Source organism: Cyprinodon tularosa, unplaced genomic scaffold (assembly GCF_016077235.1).
Source record: "Cyprinodon tularosa strain WSP-4 unplaced genomic scaffold, ASM1607723v1 ctg249, whole genome shotgun sequence".
Lineage (NCBI taxonomy): Eukaryota > Metazoa > Chordata > Actinopteri > Cyprinodontiformes > Cyprinodontidae > Cyprinodon > Cyprinodon tularosa.
In genome coordinates this window covers 645553-666367 of record NW_024038924.1, presented here as the reverse complement: position 1 = coordinate 666367, position 20815 = coordinate 645553, and the positions used below count along the sequence as shown (strand labels likewise).

The window sequence follows — 20815 nt, the reverse complement described above, 5'->3', positions numbered from 1 at the left end:
TCTATTGACTGCAGAAATCACGGCTACCAGATGAGCATGTGGTGACAGAAGGCACTCGCTTGTATTGCTCTGTTGACTCTTCAGCAATCAATCTCATCAAGCATGTATGCAGAAACAATGGAAAGGATAAACTCTCTTTTAAGAGGAAGAAACCTTCAGCAGAACCAGGCTCAGTGTGAGCGGTCATCTGCTGAGGCCAACTGGTGGTTCAATAGTAAAGCAGTAATGCTTCAATTGTGTTTATTCATAGCAAATATTAGGTTCCTAGTACTGTGTTACCGGTGGATTTATTTAATACTATTTTGGTATTTTGTGGGTTATGCTCAACTAAAATTATTCTGCCAATTAATATGAACTGAATAATACTTTTTTCACGACTGATCTTAAGCCTTTTTAAGAGCAGGTAGCTCACACCTGTCTACATTATTTGCAAATAAACATTAACCATCTGGATTTCTCTTCTCCAAGAACATTGCAGACATGTTAATCTGTATTACAAATACATGAAAATATGCAGAGAATTCAGCCAGTCTAAATTTCAGGAGCTTGAAAGCTTAAACTATGCACTCAAATCTTTGGCATTCGGGTGCAACTAAAAGCCATGAACAAAATGAGACTGACATTGACCTGATGAGAAACTGTCCATTAACAGCAGTTAGTCTCATAGGTTACCCAGCTAAAACACAAACTCCTGCACTTTCTCTTGGATTGACAGGAAGCAGGGGTGGGTGTAAGTAACTGAGGCCAAACACCAGGGTGGACAATCCACCAGCTGAAGTCTGCACAGGAGACTCCTGGAAGACATGTGCATGTTGCTAAGTAGAAGAGATGCTGTCCAGTATTTACTCAGGTGAAATAATACACCAAAGCAGTCCAGTGTGTAGTGATAAAACAAAGACGACTGAAGAATGCTCTCCATGTGCTGCTAAGAGCAGATCTGCTTCAGCTTAATTCCCAGTTTGGGTGTCAGGGCTTTCAGTGTATATAAATTCCTTCAACATTTGCAAGGCTAACTTCTTATTCCAAATAATTAGCAGCAGAGTTTTTGTGCATGAAAAATAGATTGTTTGAAAAAATAAAGGAAGCTGAGGTTGAAGGCCAGTGCAATGATTAGAGCAGCAGAAAATGCCTCAAGACATACCTCAGAGCCCAGTTTCATATGTTGCCTATAGGCTGGTGGGTCACATTACTTTAAAGTAGTAGATTCTGAACAGCTGTTGACAAGCTCAGACACTTGGCTAAGCTGCACGTCACCTTGAGGAATCATCATATTTAAAATGTCTCCGTTCTTTATAATTCAAACAAGGAGCTTGGTGAGATTCTTTATGACAGTCATCATTTTAAAATGTTCCACAGAGACAAAGTTAAAAGGAATGGAAATGGGATTGATATAAGAGGTGTTGCTTTTCACAATGTTGGGCCACACAAGCCATGAGATGAAAATAAACATGGATGAATTTTGAATATTGAGGGGAAAAAATGCAGGTTTGCTTTTCAGACTAAGACCCCTCTGCAGGACACTGCAAAAATGTTTGGCTTCAAGGGAAATCATTGGACCCCCTGTCAAACATTTAATAAAGCCTTGCAAACCCCCGGCACTCTTTCTCTTTACCCATGGACCACTCCCAAGGCAGTAACACTGGGGAGATTACCTGAAGAGCTGTCCATGCAGCAGCGTGTCCAAATTCCTTAAACTCTGTTCAAACTTCAGTAAGTATCTGCACCTTTTTCAACATTTGGATGAGCAATCTGGATCTATGAGGCTTTATAAAAGTAGGACATACTAAGCATCTTTTTTTAACTCCTGGAGCTCCTCATTATAATGACCAAAACACAGATAAGAGGTACCAGGTCTTGGGAAAGAGGCAGGGTACATCCTGGACAGGTAACCAGTCCATCACAGGGCAACACAGAGACAAACTGGACAAACAACCATTCACGCACACAGTCACACCTAAGGAGAATTTAGAGAGGCCAATTAACCTAACAGTCATGTTTTTTGAAAGTGGGAGGAAGCCAGAGTACCCAGAGAGAACCCACTTATGCTCAGGGAGAACATGCAAGCTCCATGCAGAATGAGCCGCACTGGGAATCGAACCCGGATCTTCTTGCTGCAAGGTGGCAGTGCTACCCACTGAGCAGCCCACAAGTAAAGGGTTTACATCTAAACTGTTTAGATTTTGGATGATTTCTGATCATTTTGTGTGTTTTAAAAGCTAACAACCAGCATAATCTGCTTCATCTGGGACCAGGCCACGGGGGCAGCAGACTGCCAGTCTTCCCTCTCTACAGACACCTCCTCCAGCTCTGCTAGGGGATACCCGAGGCACACCCAGGTGGTCAAAACAAGAGATACTAGAAGGTTGACTCATAGAAATGGGTTCCAAGAATCTGGAGATTACTCACTGGGAGAGTCAGGAGTAAATACTGCTCCTCCAGCAGCATCTCTAATAGGATCTGTCGCAAGTAAAATCACCAAGCCCTGATTGCCAGTGCAGAAGAAGGTTAAGAGACTGTCATCATAGGACTGCACACAGCAGCTTCTCGGGCAGAAACAGACTCTTTGTCTAAGGAATTAACCAGTTCTTTATTATTAATAACTGTTTCATTTTGGCTATTCCATCAGAAATGCTTAAATAATGATCAAATAAAGTATCTGAATGGTTATTGATTTCTTTTCAAGCAGAAACTTTCATACATTATTATTTTACCAAATTATATTTTATTTACCTCTTGGAGTAGCATTGTGAATCACATAGTGTAAATCTGACTGGATAAATCTCTCTAGTTGAATTAAGTAAGCCTAACTCTTGCCTTCCCTTCCGGACAGGAAGCCAAGAAGAAGATGTATACAGACACAAACTGGAACAGTTCACTCACATTTTGGTGGAAAATCTAAAGGGATAAAGTCAGAAATATGGGACACAGAAAGATTTAAACAACCTTAGTCAATATATGACTTTACCGGCCAAACACCTGTCTCACAATGGGAAGACATACATAAAGGAAAAGGAAAAATGTGAAGGGCTGAACTTAATGGTTTTAATTTCATGTTCTTTTTCAGTTTCCCTGGACTTAAAAATGCATTACTAAACTCAATAAGATGTGTTAGTCTCTAAATTTAAGATAAATACTTTTCAAATTCTGAATGCACATCCCTGCTTTAACACACAAGACCCTCTCAGGTAACATTAAGCTGAGATATTCCACCTGCCTAAATATAATCTTCAAAAGATACCGTAAGTCATGGGTCAAAAAGGAGTAAGTTGAAAAGCTAAAAGAAAGATATTAAGGTCAGATAAGTGTTTGGTTTTTCTTGTCATGCTACTGTAGTTGCAAGATTGAACAATGGTGGTGTCATCTGCAGCTAGATTAGACTGATGTTTTTTGTTTGTTTTGAAAAGCTGCAAATTTTACTTTTTCTTTCTTGCTTATCCAGATTCCCAAAATAGAGATAAACCAATCAGTCCATTACCAATTTTCCAGTTCTCTGTGAGAATTCCCCTTCTAGTCCTGATCTCTGCTGTATTTCTTAAACAATAACAATAACTGTTTGTTTATTATGGACCTTAGACCCCTGATATATATCAATACTTGGCCACAAGTACTTCAGTGAGGTTTCCTTATCCCAGCTGTACAGTGCAAAAAAATAATTCTAATTTAAAAAAAGAATAAATCTGACATTTTTAAACCAAAGCACTCAGCCCAAGTTTATGTTTAAACCAATGCTTTCAATTAAAAATTACTTTGTTGATTTATTGTAATGAGTTTTGCATGTTAAAAGTTGTAGGCAGGAAAGACCTTTAGTATCAGCCTAGGTCTGGTGAAGCCTTTGATTGCAGAAAATCTTGTTGTTGCTTTTGAAAAGGTTTTAATAAGGAGAAATATGAAATCCAGAATATTCTTCATTGTTGTTTTTTAGCTGCAAGATGCATCTCATAATGCAGCTTTTTTTTTTACAAATGTTTTCCATCAAACCTCCTTGTTAAAAAACAGCTGTATTTATAATAAACTAAATCAACATTCATATGTCGACACTATTAAACCTGAGGACAATATGTTGCATTGGATCATGGTTATGGGTATAAAAGTCAATCATCATTCCATGCTAAACTCTTTCAGATTTTTACTTGTGAGACATTTTGAAAACCTAGTGGTATAATTATGACAAACGTTCTGTTGGTCCTTCATATAGATTTCCAATTAAACAATTAAAAGTATTGTGATAAAATATGCATATGAACCCTTCTGCAAGAAACTGTAAATTCACTGACAATATGTTGATAATTCATGTCTTGGAATCACTTAATAGTGTGGTTTTCCTTAAGGCATATGACTAAGAGAGGGTTGACCATAAACAAGCAGCAGGAATTAAAAAGTTAAGTAAGTTTTGACTTTTTAATCCTGGATATTTTAAAAAAAATTGTTTATGTGCTAGAAGAAGTCAAGCTGAGGCTACAAAGAAAGATGCATGCTGATTTGGTCAGATCTCAGATATCACAATGGTTTCTTCTCAGACAAAAAGTCCCTTTTTGTCCAACTGATAGACGCTTGCAAACTGCTGAGGCCTTATCCCCACCTCTCCTCCACTCAGTGACACCATTCAAGTCAAGGTCATATGATAGCTCTGCAGGACTCTTTCCTTTCGAAAGGTTGTCCACCTTGGTCCTGTTGCTTTGAAATCAAACTTGCCATTGTTGTTTTTACTGCCCACGACAAGTACAAAGGAATTGGGCAGCGAGGACACACACACCGCTTGAAATGCAATAGGGCTGGGAATTCCTCTTTAATTTCAATGCTATACTTGATCTCTGAGCTGCATGACTGACCACCTTATTATCTATAGCGACAGGAGCTTATCAATACAGAATTCGCTGGGTTCACAGACCAAAGACAAACACTTGCTTTATGCAGGATGTCCCCTCTGGGCATGAGACTCACTGCTCAGGCCAACCAGTTAAATTCCACCACTGAAAGGGTGGGAGACTGAAAATCATTTGTAGACAGTCAAATTAGCCTGAAATGACAGTGAAAATAGTATAGCCCAATAATAAACTAGTCTATATTAAATGCTGCAAAACTATCTCAAATTAACGCTGACAACTTAAATGTATATTAAATTAGGTAAAACCTGGAAACGAACTGCGGATGAACTACTAAAAACTGTGAAACAATCATTCCACACCGTAAATAAGATAAATATTCCCAATGTTACATTTAATGCCAGCTCAGGAATGGCATAACATTTTATGCAAAAACTTTATGTTCTGAAAACAGCAGCACAAATAACTGCTGGGATGGCAATGTTAACTGCCAAAATTAAACATGATTCTGTCTTTAAAATCAGATCAGAAAAAAAACACAGTTTTAACTGCGTAAAAAAGCTGTGAAAAAAACTAGGTATTTTTTATTAAATTTTGAGGTTAATTGGGGATGGTTGACCTCTGGGTGACTACACAATCTTATTTTTTTATTTACTTTTTTTTTTCATTTTTACAAATGATGATTTCACTCAGACCTGCACTAACAAAGCACTAACCATTCAGTCTATTTTCTGAGGGGTTTTTTTTCACATGTGTGGGTTGTCAGCTTAAAGCAGTTGAAGCTCCTCCTATTTGATTAAACAGACACAGACTCCATATAAATCCCGTGCCCCTTGGGAGTAAAGAGGACTTGGTAGTAGATACGTTAAAATAAGACACAAACATCATCTCAACTGATTAGTCTGACTATTAATTCAATAATGTTCAATCATATATATAGTATATGTGTGTCGTGGCCCTCAAACATACTGTGCAAGGGCATTCAGAGCTTTAAATACCATTGTGTGACTTGCTCAGCTAGTTATGATCCGCATCATATTCTAATGATCAAAATATTTTTTAAAATAAATGGACAGAGAAATTTTTCTGATGATTGCACCTGCAGAATTGAGTTGTTAACACTGCTGTCTTTGTTCTTCAGAACCATTTTAAACTTTCAGTTCATGAATATTAAAGGCCTTGCTGAATTCTCTACATGAAGCCATCTGTCTAACAGCGAACATTTTACCAAACTGGATTAGCAGGATATCTACCCCAAACACGGCAGAATTGCTGAAAAAGAGGGAAATGAAAGAAATGGCTCAGCCAAAGTCCAGAGTAAGTGGTAAAGGTGTGGGAGGAGTATCTTAAGGGTTGCAAACAATGGAAGGGAGAACTATTTCTATTTTACAAAAAGGTAACATTACAGCCATGTTTTAGGAAATTGTATAGTTTGTGATGAATATAGTAAGGTCTTTATCTACCTTGAAGACCCTGTAGAGGAGTTTTACCTTGAACGATCACTTGATGAATAACTGTGGAGACACAAAAGAGCTGCACTGCTTCATGACTGACCAACTTTAAGCATCTGGTCTGCATCCACACCATCTTGAACAGCACATCACAAAGAGGAAAGAAGACAGGTGTTGGTACCACACCTAGGGCCGGATCTATCAAAGGTTTGCGTGTATAAAAACGTGAGCTATTTCACTGCGCACGCTAAAAAATGTACAAACTGATCTATCAACAGCGTGCTAAAAGGATTTGGTCTTTAAAACGTGCTAAATAGCGCCTCTTATCCATTTAGTACTTTTTCTGCAATGAATATGCAATATGGGGCGTTTACACGCAAAAGTGCGTCTTGTGGGAGGAGAACATGTAAATATATTAATTTAGCACTCGCAAAGTGATTTATCAAACCTGAAAGCAATTTTGCTAACGGTATCTGACTCTATATTTAACACGTTTCAAAAGAAGGTGCAAATGGTCTGTATGCGTAATTGCGCGCACATGGCAGCGGTTATTGTCGCAAGAAGGAGACATGGAAATGAAGCAAGGAGATGCAGAGAATGCATTTTTTCACTCCGTGTGAATATTTTTGGAATGAACGAGGAAATGATCATCAAAACATATCGTTTATCCAGCATTGCCATTTTGGAGCTGTTGGGGGAACTCCGAATGGATTTGGAGCCAGCCACAAGGAGGACCCACGCAATACCAGATATCACAAAACTCCTTGCAACATTGCACTTTTTTGCATCTGGGTCATTCCAGCGTACGGTTGCAGCGAGAGCTGGGATCTCCCAATCTCGTTTTTCAGAAGTGCTGTCCGACGTTCTAAATGCCATGTCTACCTGACGCCCTAACGGAGAACCCCGACCCCCCCCCCCTGCGCCTGTGGAGCAACATGCCAATGCTGCGGGGATGCGTACGCGCAGTAATCTCATCCACAGTCACTTCTTGGGAGCCATTTGGTATGTGCATTTTTCTACAGGCCAATACAAAACACCTGTTTTTTTTTGTTGTTTTTTTACTGCAGTGAAGTAGAAATTCAGCCACATACCACCTTAGGGAATAAAGGTTGCCAAAGTTTTTTCTTAATATATATTTCTTTTTTTTTTTTTTTTGTTGGGTGTCACTGTAAGATTTAAATTTCTTAATGCACTAGTTTGTAGAAACTACAAACTACTTTGCCGCAAACCACAAAACGCGCAAAACCATCATTTAAATAGGGCGTCTCCAACAGTTTTGCACCTGCCACCAGTTACGCAATCACTCTTGTTAAATCACCCGCAAACCATGGTTCAGCCCCTCGCGCAAAATTCCACTTTGCGACCGCAAATTACTGCACGCAAAATTGGATCTTGATAAATCCGGCCCCTAGACTTTTAAATGGGAACTTTCTGACAATGGACACCCTCAGGCATCCTGTCCAGGTTTGACCTGGATTTAATCAAAAGAATTTCTTACCCAGTGCAAAGGAAGCCAATGGCTTCCCAGGTGCAGCTTTTGTTTGTTTTTTTATTTCTGCCAGAGAAGCAGCTTTTGGAACAGGCCATGAGAAGTCAAGATACAAAAAGGGATACCCAAACTTAATTCATACCAACATTGGAGAACCAAAAGACAAAAGAAAACTCCATCGAATTATAAATTTTAATTATTTAATGTAGCCTAGTTTCCGTCCTCAACAGAACAAAAATATTGTGGCTCAATACAAAGGAAGAGAGGAATTGTGTTCCTCTTTCAAACATTTCGAAGACATACCTGATTATTCTGTTAACTGGCTCATGACTTACTGTATTCTTCCTCTAATGACTGAGAATGATTTAAAGGAGAGGCAACAACCCTCCAGTAAATTAAAGGAAAATTATCAAGATTTTTTTTCCAAACGAGTTTTACACATCATTTTTCTTTTTGCATTAAGACACCGTTTAGGAGAATAAAATATTGGCACACCAATGGCTGCAATCCTGTTGTTTGCATTTGATAATAGCTCAATAAAAATACTCATGCCTGTTAAAATCCATCGCCTTTTATTGTGTATACAAATCTAATGCTAAATGTATTTTATGATGTCTGTTAGGGAACATTAGAGAACAAACAGCTTAATGAAAAAAAGGAACACAGCAGAAATGTCAGAGGAAGCTGTGGAGAAGTCCAAAGGAGGGTAAGATTTAAATTAATATCCCGATGGAAGGTCAGCCAGTGGATAGAGCTCAGAAAACCTCACTGAGCTCTGTTCACTCCATCGAATAAACACACTTTAGAGGAAGGATGAACTGCAGACCAACCTGAGCATAGCTGTCGAGCTAAACTGAAAGCCCAGGCAGGGAGCTGTCTCCTACTTGAATTATTGCATGGTTAACACGTCACTTGTGACCTGGAAAGGCTGCAAGTTTTCAGGTCTGACTCCCACACACTAGCACTAATTGCCACTGAGTAAGACTCACCCTGGCAGCCCACTACCCCTGAATAAATCAATTAGATGCAGAGGACACATTTTATTTGAATGTACGAAGTTGCATTGAAATATAATGATGATTTTAATCATTAATCAGGGAGGTCGCCAAGAAACCCACATTAACTCTATAAAAGCGTTAGGGATTTTACAGCCAAGGTGGAAAAATCTGTGGAAAGGATAATTGTTAGTCTTCCTTTCATAGAACTGGGACAAGAAAAGCACTTGTTGTGAAATTCATAAGACATCCCTTTGTATTATACCACAAATCATCCAAGGACAGGGAAAACACAAAAATTCTCAATATTTCATTTAGCTGTTACACACCATTCATGCACCTCCACAATATGCTTAAAGATAGATTTTTTCTATATGCATAGGGTTTCCAGCACACCCAATGATTGTATTACCTTCTCAGAATTCCATGAAGTACTGAATGAAAAAGTATTTAGCCAATTAGCTTTTGAAACACTTGTTTATTTAAGTTGGTTATGAGGTGTTTACTTATATTACAGTAAGTAAACTCCTGCAGGACTATGAGCTCCGAGCATCAAGATTAGGTACAGTGTCAACAGTTTCTGTGTTATTTCATCATTATTTCTGTGGTTAGAAGAAGACAAAATGTGAAAATATTCAAGGAGATGTAAGTTTTATTTCAATGTATTGAGTGTAAAAGAAATGCACTAAATATAAAGATTTTAATGTATCTACTTAAACATTTACTTCATTCTATTTAAAACTGAATCTTCTGTTATATACAGCCCAGTGCTATGAATGAGATACCTAGAATAACAAAAATGTGCAAACATAAAAAAGATAATCCAGAAAGTGGAAGCAGGTGTAGGAAAAGGGCTGCTTCGCATTAACAATAATGTGCAGATATGAGGACCTGGAATGTGTTAGCAGGAAGGATCCTTTGGTTCAAGGAGGACAGCAGATAGGAGCGTTAGTCATGTTTTTAATATACTTTTTTAAAAAAAACTGGCAAAATAGAGAGGGATCATTAAAGGCTGGGTGGTCTTACTATCAAATGAAAGATAAACACAGCTACTTTGACCATATTATAAGGTGGATTGTTTGGTATAGAGAAAAAAAAAAGAGCTGCATTAAACATTATTGTTTGCAATTCACTGCATCTGTTACAAAACAAGCAGAGCATATTTTACATCTGTATAAACATCACTTTGATATATGTCAACTGACAAGTTACAATTAAAATATCACAAAAGTCTTCCTACAGCACAAATTAAATGCTTGAAACAAGATACGGCATGGCTGCACACATCTGCAAATGCTGCCTGGAATACATCTGTCTAATGTAAATATACCAATGCGGTCAAGCCTCGTCAAACCGCATTAGGATTACCTGTTACACAAACAGTTTCAAAGAGAAGAAGCATTAAGCGGACAAATGTGGCTTTAATTTTAAACGAATGGCACTCAAAGGAAAACAAACATCTTCCAAGTCCAATTTTTCAACCAAAAGACGGCCTCCAAGCTGGGAAAACAATGTCAGCAAAACAAGGTTGGCGATACACATTGTGATAGCTTGTTTTTTTGTTTTAGCATGTGGTGCGAATGGAATATTTATCTTGTGATCATTTTACTTTAATCTATCTCTAGGGAATAAAAGCAGTAGCTCTTTGAGTTTTAAGCCATAAAAAGACTTAAACGTTGTGGGTGCTTTTAGATGCTAACAGTGAACATCTGGGGCCAACCATTGGTGTTCCTTTTTTGTCTATCTCCTGTGCATTTCATGTGATCTCATAGTTGCCTGGCCCACAGAGGAAAGTAAATGGAGACGAAACAAAACTCCTTATTCACTCCCGCATCTTAGAAGTAAATCATTTGAAGTCCATTAATGCTGGTACTGTCTGAAGAACAATGCAATGCTCAGCTTTACAAAAATGCGTATGATCCCTTCATCACAAACCTCGAGACCGATTGTCTTGAATATTGACAAATGTTTTACACAGATATTCCTGAAGGGTAATTTTCTCTTAATATACTGCTCTACAAAATAACAAAATAAAAACATATCCTTGGATAAACTTTAGACATATCAGAGGCAGACACCAGCGGAACATCAATAGTTATCCAGCTAAGATTCCGGTTCTTTAAATATGAATTTATTACATACTGTTTAATAAATAAGTGTTTTTAATTAAGAGTAATTTAATTTGAATATAATCTATTGGAGACATCCATGTTTGTCAAGGAACACTACTGCCACCTACAGGTTTGTGACGTCATGGTGCGGTATCGGCTGTTGATCACAACATGCTGTTATCCAAGTCATCTTGAAAACATTCAGTTTATCTCAATTCAGTTTATTTTTTATAGCGCCAATTCACAACACATGTCATCTCAAGGCACTTCACAGTTCTCCAGATCATACAGTAAAATTTATTAAAAGTTTTCTATCTAAGGAAAACCAGTTGATTGCATAGACTCATTGACTCAAAGGCAATCTCTCACATTAAGCATGCTTGTAGTGAAAGTGGAGAGGAAAAACTCCCTTTTAACAGGAAGAACCCTCAAGCAGAACAAGACTCAGTGTTAGTGGCCATCTGCTGAGGCCGACTGGGGTTCAAGGAGACAGAAGCAGAGATACAAAAGGCAATCTATTCACTAGTTCACTAATCTATTATAGAACAACAGAAGTAGTATATTGGATGGATAACACTGTATTGTTGATTTTTCTAAAGATTTAGAGTCACTACTTGTCTAGCATACAGTTATTTGGAAATGTATATGTTAGAGATTTCAGGTATTGATTAAAGCAATAATCTAAAGTTGATTCATCTTCAATCAGCTAACAATTAATCGAAAATGGACTGTTGTGTATCAGTCTCTACTTTTTTACTGCCTAAAAATTGTTGACTGAGTTTATATAGATGCTATTTGTAGCGAATTATTACCTAAACTAATGACCAGATACAGTTTATAGAGAAGAAATGTATTATTCTCTACAAAAGGCCCGTCCCTGAAGTGAAGCGGTATGACAGTCTGCCATCTTGAAAGTACAGACTTTAGTGAGAGATAAAAAACACTTAAGTGTGGAATAACAACACATTTCCTTTTGCTCATTGTTCAGTGCACTTCTGCAGCAAAAAGCAGGACCATGGATATGCAGCAGCAGCAAAATAAATTGTTTCATTATCCCTAAGAAAATTAAAACTTTTATTGGGTTATGGTAACGAGAGGATCCAGTGCAGAACAGGGGAAATGAAAGGAATATACTGAGGCAGAGGCATATAATAAGAGGCAATAGGTTACAGATAAGGAAAAGGGAGACTAGAAATAACTTAAAGACCTAAAATAATTACATTTTATTTATAAGAAATTTATTTTATTAGAACATTTATTTTTATAACAAAGAAACACTCTAGAGAAAGCTACTGGTTTAATAGGAGTGCCTTCTATTTGCAGAAAATATATAAAGTTTTCTACAATTGAGGAGTGAGAAATGTCACAACTCTGGACATTAGGTGCCATCACAGAAATGCGAGCTGGACATTGATGATGGGACACATTATCCAGAGTCTTACCCATTAAAAGTAAGAATATATATATTTTTTATGTATAAATTGAAGTGCAACATGTTAGCATGCATTAGTATTGCCATGATGTAATATTTATATATTATATTATCAGTAGCTTGTAACATAATTTATATTAAAAAAAAAATCTGTGTCACAATGGGTTGGGGGTTTGACATAACCCAAATGCAGAAACAAAAGCTTGAGGTGGTTACTTAAAGGTTTAATAACAAAAGTGCAACAGAAGCAAAAATCCAAAACTTAAAGGGATAGTTCGGGATTTTTGACATGAATCTGTATGGCATCCCCATCACCAGTGTCATGCATCACCAGTGTCAGCGAGCTCAACAACAGCCAGATGCATGTCTCGCTCCGCCTAGCTAGGAGCTAGGCGGAGCGAGACATGCATCTGGCTGTTGTCAGGTTAGTAGGCCCTAGCTGTCAGAATGACGGCGCGCACTGATACGAACAGAGAGAAAATAGGACCAAGTGATAACGACGTGTGACTTTTTCCACTACAATGTTTTTGGGATGCAAAAATATCGCTCTTTTGAACACATAATGTTTTGGGAAGAGAAACGTTTTATTTCGTTGGGTCTAGCAAACCTGCCGGACTACTTTCGGCTTGACCAAAGCTGGACGAGAACTCTGCTCACAGGATGCTGCCAGGGGTAAGTCAGTGTGATTGCATGACACTGGTGATGGGGATGCCATACAGATTCATGTCAAAAATCCCGAACTATCCCTTTAAATCCACAGAAATACACAAAAACTGAGAACCAGGAATACTTACAAAAAGGGGGCAAAGAAATGACGTCAAACAAGCAAAGAGTGACTGAACAGGAGGACAATACATGGGACAAAGAAACAAAGACCAGGCTAATTAGTAGATTGGGAGCAGGTGTGAACAGAGGAGGCAAGAAGGGAGCTAGGGAAAAGGAGACTGACACAGGAGGGCAAACAAGAAATATCTAAGAAGTGAAATAAAATCAAAAGTAACTAGAACACAAAAATGAAAATAAGACCAATGAACACTCAGAGATAAAACTTTAACAGAACCAAAACCATGACATTCCGCTTTATTGGTTGGCCCAGTAGCTTTTTCACTTGGCAGAAAAAAACTTTTTTTTATCCTACCTAATGGGAGTAATTTACCAGTACTGTCATGTTAGAACATTGCAATTGAAGGTAAGTTGATGTAACATTTCTAATTCAGGGAGAGCAACTTTGAGTTGGGATTACTTCATGAAGAGTTTTCAAGCCAGTTTAAAAGCTAATTTTGTTACTGTTTGCAGTGCCATGTTGATGAAGGCTTTGGTGTGGGCCGATCAGGACCACATAATTCCTGCACATTAAAATAAATCCCTGTTTTAGAGATTAAGCTCCTACATTCAATGAGTGAATGAGAGCTTGTTACATCAACTCAGTCATGCAAGTCTCCTCTAAAACCTTTCATAAACTGAGCTTTATGATTGCTATTCAAGCTAACCTTATTAACTATTTCCTAGCCTTTAACTTAGATCAACTTTCATGCATTTTTTTGGAAAAGTGTTTTCGCTTTTAAGGTTCGGGGCCAAAATACAGATACATAGTTTTATACACCAAACTGACTCAGAACAGCTTCAGCAAGATCAATCTTTGTAAACTGAAGCTGAACCATAAAAATGTCCTAATGCACAAATCTTTTCGTTTATGGGAAAGAGTATTGGTTATATATGCAGTAAAACAGCAATCTGAGAAGATTTCATCGAATGCATTCAGTTGAGTTATGCAACCTTTCTCCTTTCCAGTATTGTTTTGTTTTCAATTATAAAAATTATGTTTTTTTTTTGTTTTTTTTGTACAGTCGGCTAACCGCAAAGGAGGTACAAGAGAGGGGAATGGGTCATAAAAGCACACCCCAACTTTGCTTTTTTTTTTTATAAAAAATTCAACCCTAACAAATGTTCAACTGTGTTTATGATTTTTTATTGTCAGATTACAATAAAAAAGTAGACAGGGAATAATCAAATGTGCTTCAACAAAAACATAATAAAACGCCCCTCTGTGTTATTGAATCATATTATGTATTGAAATACTGTACATCCTAAACCAAACCAAAACCTGAATCAGAGACGCCGAGACACTCCTGAAAATCTATAAATTCTGCCTCATAGCTGTTGTAACTAATTCCAGTTATTTCTCTAAAATGTATGGCAGTCTTTGCATTGTACACAAGATCCTGCAAAAGAAATGATACAAATAACGTAAAAGTGATATCCAAATTTAATTTAGATTAAGAGACATTAATGTGGAGTTGCAGGCAGTTAAATACAATATTAGAGCAGGTAAAAGACAGATAGCCTACATGAAGTAAATATAAAGCTAAAAGCTATTCTAAAATATATTTAGTATATGACTCCAGATCACTCAGTTTACATAATATAACCAAGTATTAAGTTCAAAGCAAAATTGAGAACAAAACAAATATGGGGCTAAAAAGGAAATCTGATCTTGAAATACGTTGTGGGCTGCAGGCGCCGTTTCCCATGGCAACAGCTTTTGTCTGATTTAGATGATGTGCTGAGAGAGATAGAGATAATCAATGGAGATTGTTAAATGTTTAGTCTTTAATGGCTTATAGAGAGAGCACATTTGGCTATGGATCTCTGAAGTTGTCATCTTAAAGAAAAAACAGAATCAGAAATCCTTTTTGACATTATGAAAATTATGTTAGCATATTTGTTAACTTTCTGAGGCATGTCAGGAGGTGGATCGCTTATAGTGGTTGAAAGTAATCCTAGAGAGAAGTTTAAAAATATGTACATAGCAACGAGGTGTCCTAGTGGTTAAGGCATTGTGCTTGGAATCCAGAGGTTCTGAATTTAAGCCCCAATGCCACAGCCTTCACTCTGGGTCGCTGAGCAAAGACCCTTAACCCCACACTGCTCCCCGGGTGCCACACAATGGCAGCCCACTGCTCCTCAAGGGATGGGTTGAATGCAGAGAGTTCATTTCAGTGCTCTGTATTTGTGACAGTTCATTGACTATAAAACGCTGGGGAAAAAAATAATATATATATATATATATATATATATATATATATATATATATATATATATATATATATATATATATATATATATATATACACACTTTGTATGTAAGAAACATTCAAAGGCTTGTCAGTTAATTTATTTATGGACCAGGGAATAAAGGGTCTTTCTTGCTTCTGCAGTGTTTGTTACCTTGAACTGGCTAAGCTAGCACCAGTCTGTCAAAAGCTTTTTGTAAAACAGCATAATAGTCTTTAATTCAAATTTGAAAAATGCCAGGAAAACACACATGCATTAGGTTATAGCTTTGAAAGTCAGGTTTGGTTGTTGAATAGCTGCTATAAAGGCTATTTATTGTCTCTTTGTTAACTTAGATTAAAGCTCCTTGGCTTTGCTTCCACTCTGGAAAAGTTTAACATCTCAAGCCATTACTTATTTCATAAAGTGATCATGCAGTTGTTTTTTTACTTTTTAAAAACAAAAACTAAAGAGAAAAGAAAGGCACACTTTGTAAGAGGACTGCAGGAAACAGACAGGAGGCCTTTTGCCAGATCTTTCTAGCGCAATTGCTTGGAATTTCCCATTTTAAATGAAGGACCTGAGATATTGTCAGTCTGCATTGGCACTGTGCATTTTGTTGTGCAGTAGGCCTGTGTTTTCAGGTTAATCTGATCTGCAGTTTCGGTTTAGCTCTATATTAGAGGCTAGTGTACAAGAGGATGAATTGCACTGTCAAGCAGCCCTCGGGGGGAAAAAACAAACTTCCTCTGCTATTTCTGCTTTGGGCTCTTTGAACTTAATAAAGCTCCAAGTAGCAATAGATCATTTCATGTGGGATTGCTACTGTCTGGGTAAAGTAGCAGCCAATGAAATAATGGCCCCACCGCTGTGGTGCCAGCATAAAGAAATGACAAAGACTCCAAGATAGGTGTCGAAACGTCTTCAAGAGCGAAAGTCAAGTAGTCTTCCAATATAAGCCTGTTTTGTATCTGGCCCCACCCTGTTTCCCTTGTTTGCCCTATTAAATCATTAAAAATAGGATTCTAGAATAAAAAGGCAATAGGGTAAAAACACGATTATGAAATAAAAGCTCACTTTTTAAGAATTGCATTTTTTTTTAAATGCCATGATTAAAGAAAAGCACCCCATTTTTATTTTTGAAGAACAATTAAAAAGTTTTTATTTTAGCACTTTTTTAAAGAGCAAGAGATATATTTTATATTAATAAACTTAGATATGTATTTGTATCTTTTTTTCACAAAACTGTTTTAGTATTTTTCTCGATATTTCTAGAAAGTACCTTCATTTTATAAATAATTATTTATAATTATTTATTTTATGTTTTTTTTATCTACCCTGCTGGTTTAATCGGAGAACAAGGTAGTTTCAGTGACGGGGTTTTATGGTACGGAAAGGGGCCGGCAGCTAGCTCTGGTGGTTTTAGGGAGGAACTGGAACGGGGAGGAAGGGTCCTTTCCATTCAGCTTGACACAGTATGGATTTTGTTTCCATCCTAATGGAATTGCAGAAATATTTGAGGGGAATCCCATTACGTAGCAATTGGAGTGCTGTAATAATGTACTCACAGTCATTTTCCCACTGCGGTTGGCCTCTTCTCGCTCTACCAGGGCCTTCAGGAAGTTATCATTGAGCTCTTTTCCTGCACTTGCAAGTGTCCTGGAAAAGACAACACTTGAACGGCTTGAAATGTTTCTATAAACGTAGAAAATGTTACATGAAGATATACAGGTTCTATATTTATGGGATTTTTTCACATTTTAAAACCCTCAAAGTTCTCTGCTCTACCTCTGTTCAAACCTCATTAATCAACTAAATGTCACAAAAAATATTGTCCCTCTAAATGTTTTAAGTGAAAATGATTTTCCTGTCTAACTTTGTTAACTACATGCATCTTAATAGGAAGCGGTTAAACTCTCAACACAAAATACAATTTTCCAGTTAAAGTTTTATTATAATTTTCTTATCAACAGTATTATAAATCTAACACTACAGACCACTTGACTATGTGACCGTTTTCTACACCTAGTTCAAACTGTCTCCATAGAAACAGGGATTTTGGCGGACACTAAAGCATTCACACCTGAAAAAACACTGGCACTTATTTGAACAGTTCACACTGCAGTACGAGCAACAGAACTCTGGCATGCTGCCATGGTGGACAGTACACAACATTCATCAGATTCACAGCAAGCAGACATGTTCATGGCTGTAAACAGGTTCCTGATGATTTCTCAGCACTGGTCAAGAGTGAAGAAAAAAGGTAAAAACAAAGGTCATTTACTATGTTAAAGCATAAGTGCACAAGTCCGAAATATAAGAAAGAAAAAAGGATCAGGAAGTGTTTGCAAACTGTACAGTTATGTTAATATGGTGAAGACATTTTTCTCAAGCATTTGGCTCCATGATAGCTTTAAGGTGGTATTTCACTAAAAAGATCAATGCAAGGTTTATGACCCATGAACTGCTGGACAGAGTTTCATGCAAAAAATACAATAAAAAAAAAAGCTGAAATGAGGCATAAGGGAAACTTTGTAATGAGATGTGCCTAAACTACTTAGTTACTCCTTTTATTGAAGAAGGGCAGCAGCCATACAGTAATCAGGGCTTCAGCTGGATGATATAGCGTTATGACTGACAACAGTCAAAGCCTTCCCTCTTGCTAGCCAAATTAAAAAAACACTTTATTAATCTAAACAGGAAATGAAATGTTTTAGTATTTCATGGGCAATTTTGTTGTTGTTTAATAGTCTCCTGAAGAGGATAGAATTATGTGTGAAATCACCTACTGAGGTTTGAGAAGAGTTTCTAGATTGGAGACAGCCCTCTTTATTAGGTTGTTGAGCTTTTCTTTAGGTCATTAACTCTGTTGCTGTTATCCAAGCAGATAAAGGGATCAGTCTCTCAAAAAACTAATCGGAGATATGCAGCACCCTTCTGCAACAGACATAAGTTTCCTTAAAAAGTAGAGTCTCTCTGTCCCTTATTGAAGTGACCTCACAGTTGTGTCAACAGACAAGTTTGTTGTCTAAGTGAACACCAAGGTATCCATATACCTTGTATAGGAATTCCCATATAAAATTCCCTAATATATCAAAGTGACAAACACTCTATTCACACAACACTTGTTAGAGAATATCCACCAAGCCTCTTGTTGAGATAGAGACAAAGCACAACCAAGAGCATTTAAAACCTGCTTCTAGATTGGGAAGTTTGAAGCCACTCTCATTGACACCTCAAACCAGTTAAAAACAGCCATGTTTGTAGAGTGTTCACCTAAATATAGGGTGACCAGATGTCAAGATTTGAGCTGGACAGTCCTGCATTTTCCCCTTCCGTACCCCTATCCCACAAAACTGTGAGAAATATAAGAGTTTTGATATGATTGGAAAAAAAAACCACCACATCAAAACGTAACCTTTTAAAGAGCAACATGAGGAATTTATTCTTGTATCTACAATTTGTACAATTTATGGATATGGATATTGGGGACATAGCTACTGTTACAGAGCTGGGGCAGTGCCAGACATTATTACCAACCTGCTCGAAATACTGAACAGGTAAAAGATTTTTAAAAAATATAATTAAATGTTTAACGAAAAAACAACAGGAACAAAGACTGACAAACACTTCATAACTGAACTTTAAGTGAAGTTTGCCAGAGTTACTTTTAAATCTGATACAAGGGGAGTGAAAAGTAAAGCAAAAACATAGAAATGAGTTACAAAAAAGGGTTGTCCCTCGCATCTTGGTTGTCCCACGTTTAAAAAACTATTCCGTTTATTGAAAGCTACACTTTTCTGACTTAAGCATTTTTTTTTTTTTTTTTTTACTATTGAAAATTCTTTACTTTTGTGGCAGCATTACCACTGTCAACATAGACTGGGCATACTGTAGGTATTACAATGCCTGTTAAGGGCTGGTTATATACTCCTCGCAGTGAGCTTGACGCAGACATTTTTGATTTATGCTCAATATTGAAGCGTGGCCTGCGCTATACGCTGTGGGTCTAGATACGGCCGAGGCGGTGAGGAAGTTGGGGCAAGTTTGTCTGACAACGGAGGGACATGACAGCGAAAAAGAGCAGGGATCTAAGAGGAAAAAGGGTCCCAGCGTTTTTGCACACCTCGCTCTTCTAGCTCGTCGATCTTCACCAGTCATTTCCGCAATGGCAGTCATACAAACAAAACAAGCCGGCCTCCTGTCTGCAGTCACCTGCAATTTGGGAGAGGTGCAGCAGAGTGTCTGGGGAAAGGGGGCGGGGACGTCTTTTTGTTCACTGCGACACCTCGCAGATGACCTAGTTTCGAAGTATAAATCAGCCTTTATAGCTCCTCAGGCTGTGGGTGCTTTCATCTGTACAGTCAACTGTTTCTGTGTAGCCAAAGATATGACTCTCACTCCCAGTGCGAACAACAACACTGAGGTGCTCAATAGTAACATCCAACACCTCTCTTAGTGGGTAACTCCAGATTAGAAGAAACCCAATCCCGAGCCCCGAACTGGTGGAAGTGAGTCAAATTCTGTTCCCTCCTGCCCCTTTCTTGCCAGGGAAGAGGAATTTCATGTCTGAAAAGCCAGACTGTAACACTGAGAATAGCAGGTCCAGTGCCCCATCCTCATCTGCCCCCCAGTTTACACAGCACCCAACCCTAATGTCCCTCTCCACAGGTGGTGGGCCCATGTGGAGGAGACCTCCTCGAGGCTCTTCCACCTGGTGTTTGTTGACAAGCTCCTTGAAGCCAGTTTACCATGTGAGACAGTAGAGGCCAAGATGTGAACAACATAGTCCCAGATCATTGGGGCTGATATGCCTCTATCGTGTTGAGGTGACTTTTATTTGAAAGAAACATCAAAAGGAAATGATAAACACTTTGAAAATTCAAAATGTCAACTGGAAAAAAATGACAATGCAAAAATAGCATGAAGCCATGACATAAACCAAAAAGAAAAATGGAATTATGGGCATAATTGATTGTCCTAAAATGGTATTTAAAAAAAAAGGTTGATTTTAACTTTTAAAGGCTCTGGGATCCAAACATAAAAAAACTGAGATATTAAGACATCAGTAAACAACAAGCTTTGTCTTCACTGATGTCCAAATATCTATTCATTTCCAATTCATGATGTTCCAAAAGTTTCATTTAAAACACCGAAACACATAATTTAGCCTGATGAAAGGAAAGGAGACGTATGCTTGAATCATGACATTTCCCCAAATTTTGTAATTTATACTTTATGTCTGGCCTTAGCCTCATTGTGAGAGTGTTAGAGGAATCACACAGTGGTAAAAAATGCAGGGGTGGCACATATTTGGAGGCCAAAACCTCACTTCATCTTGTGAGTGAGTGAAGGATTGCTGCTGGGTCACAGGGGCCGAGGCCCCAAAGTAAACACAGGTGTTGAGGGGCTAAGTCACTGGGGCTACCCCATCCAGTAGCAAAGGCAACACACAGCCAC

At 37.8% G+C, this 20815-nt stretch overlaps 1 protein-coding gene across 1 annotated transcript in view; it reads right to left on the bottom strand.

Moving 5' to 3' along the window:
* The window catches only part of cfap299 (cilia and flagella associated protein 299), a 122597-nt gene that overhangs the window by 83669 nt on the left and 18113 nt on the right, over nucleotides 1-20815 (bottom strand). The window contains exon 3 of the mRNA XM_038288119.1: nucleotides 16924-17014. Coding sequence (XP_038144047.1) covers nucleotides 16924-17014 — 91 coding nt within the window. The remainder of the gene's footprint in view (nucleotides 1-16923; nucleotides 17015-20815) is intronic.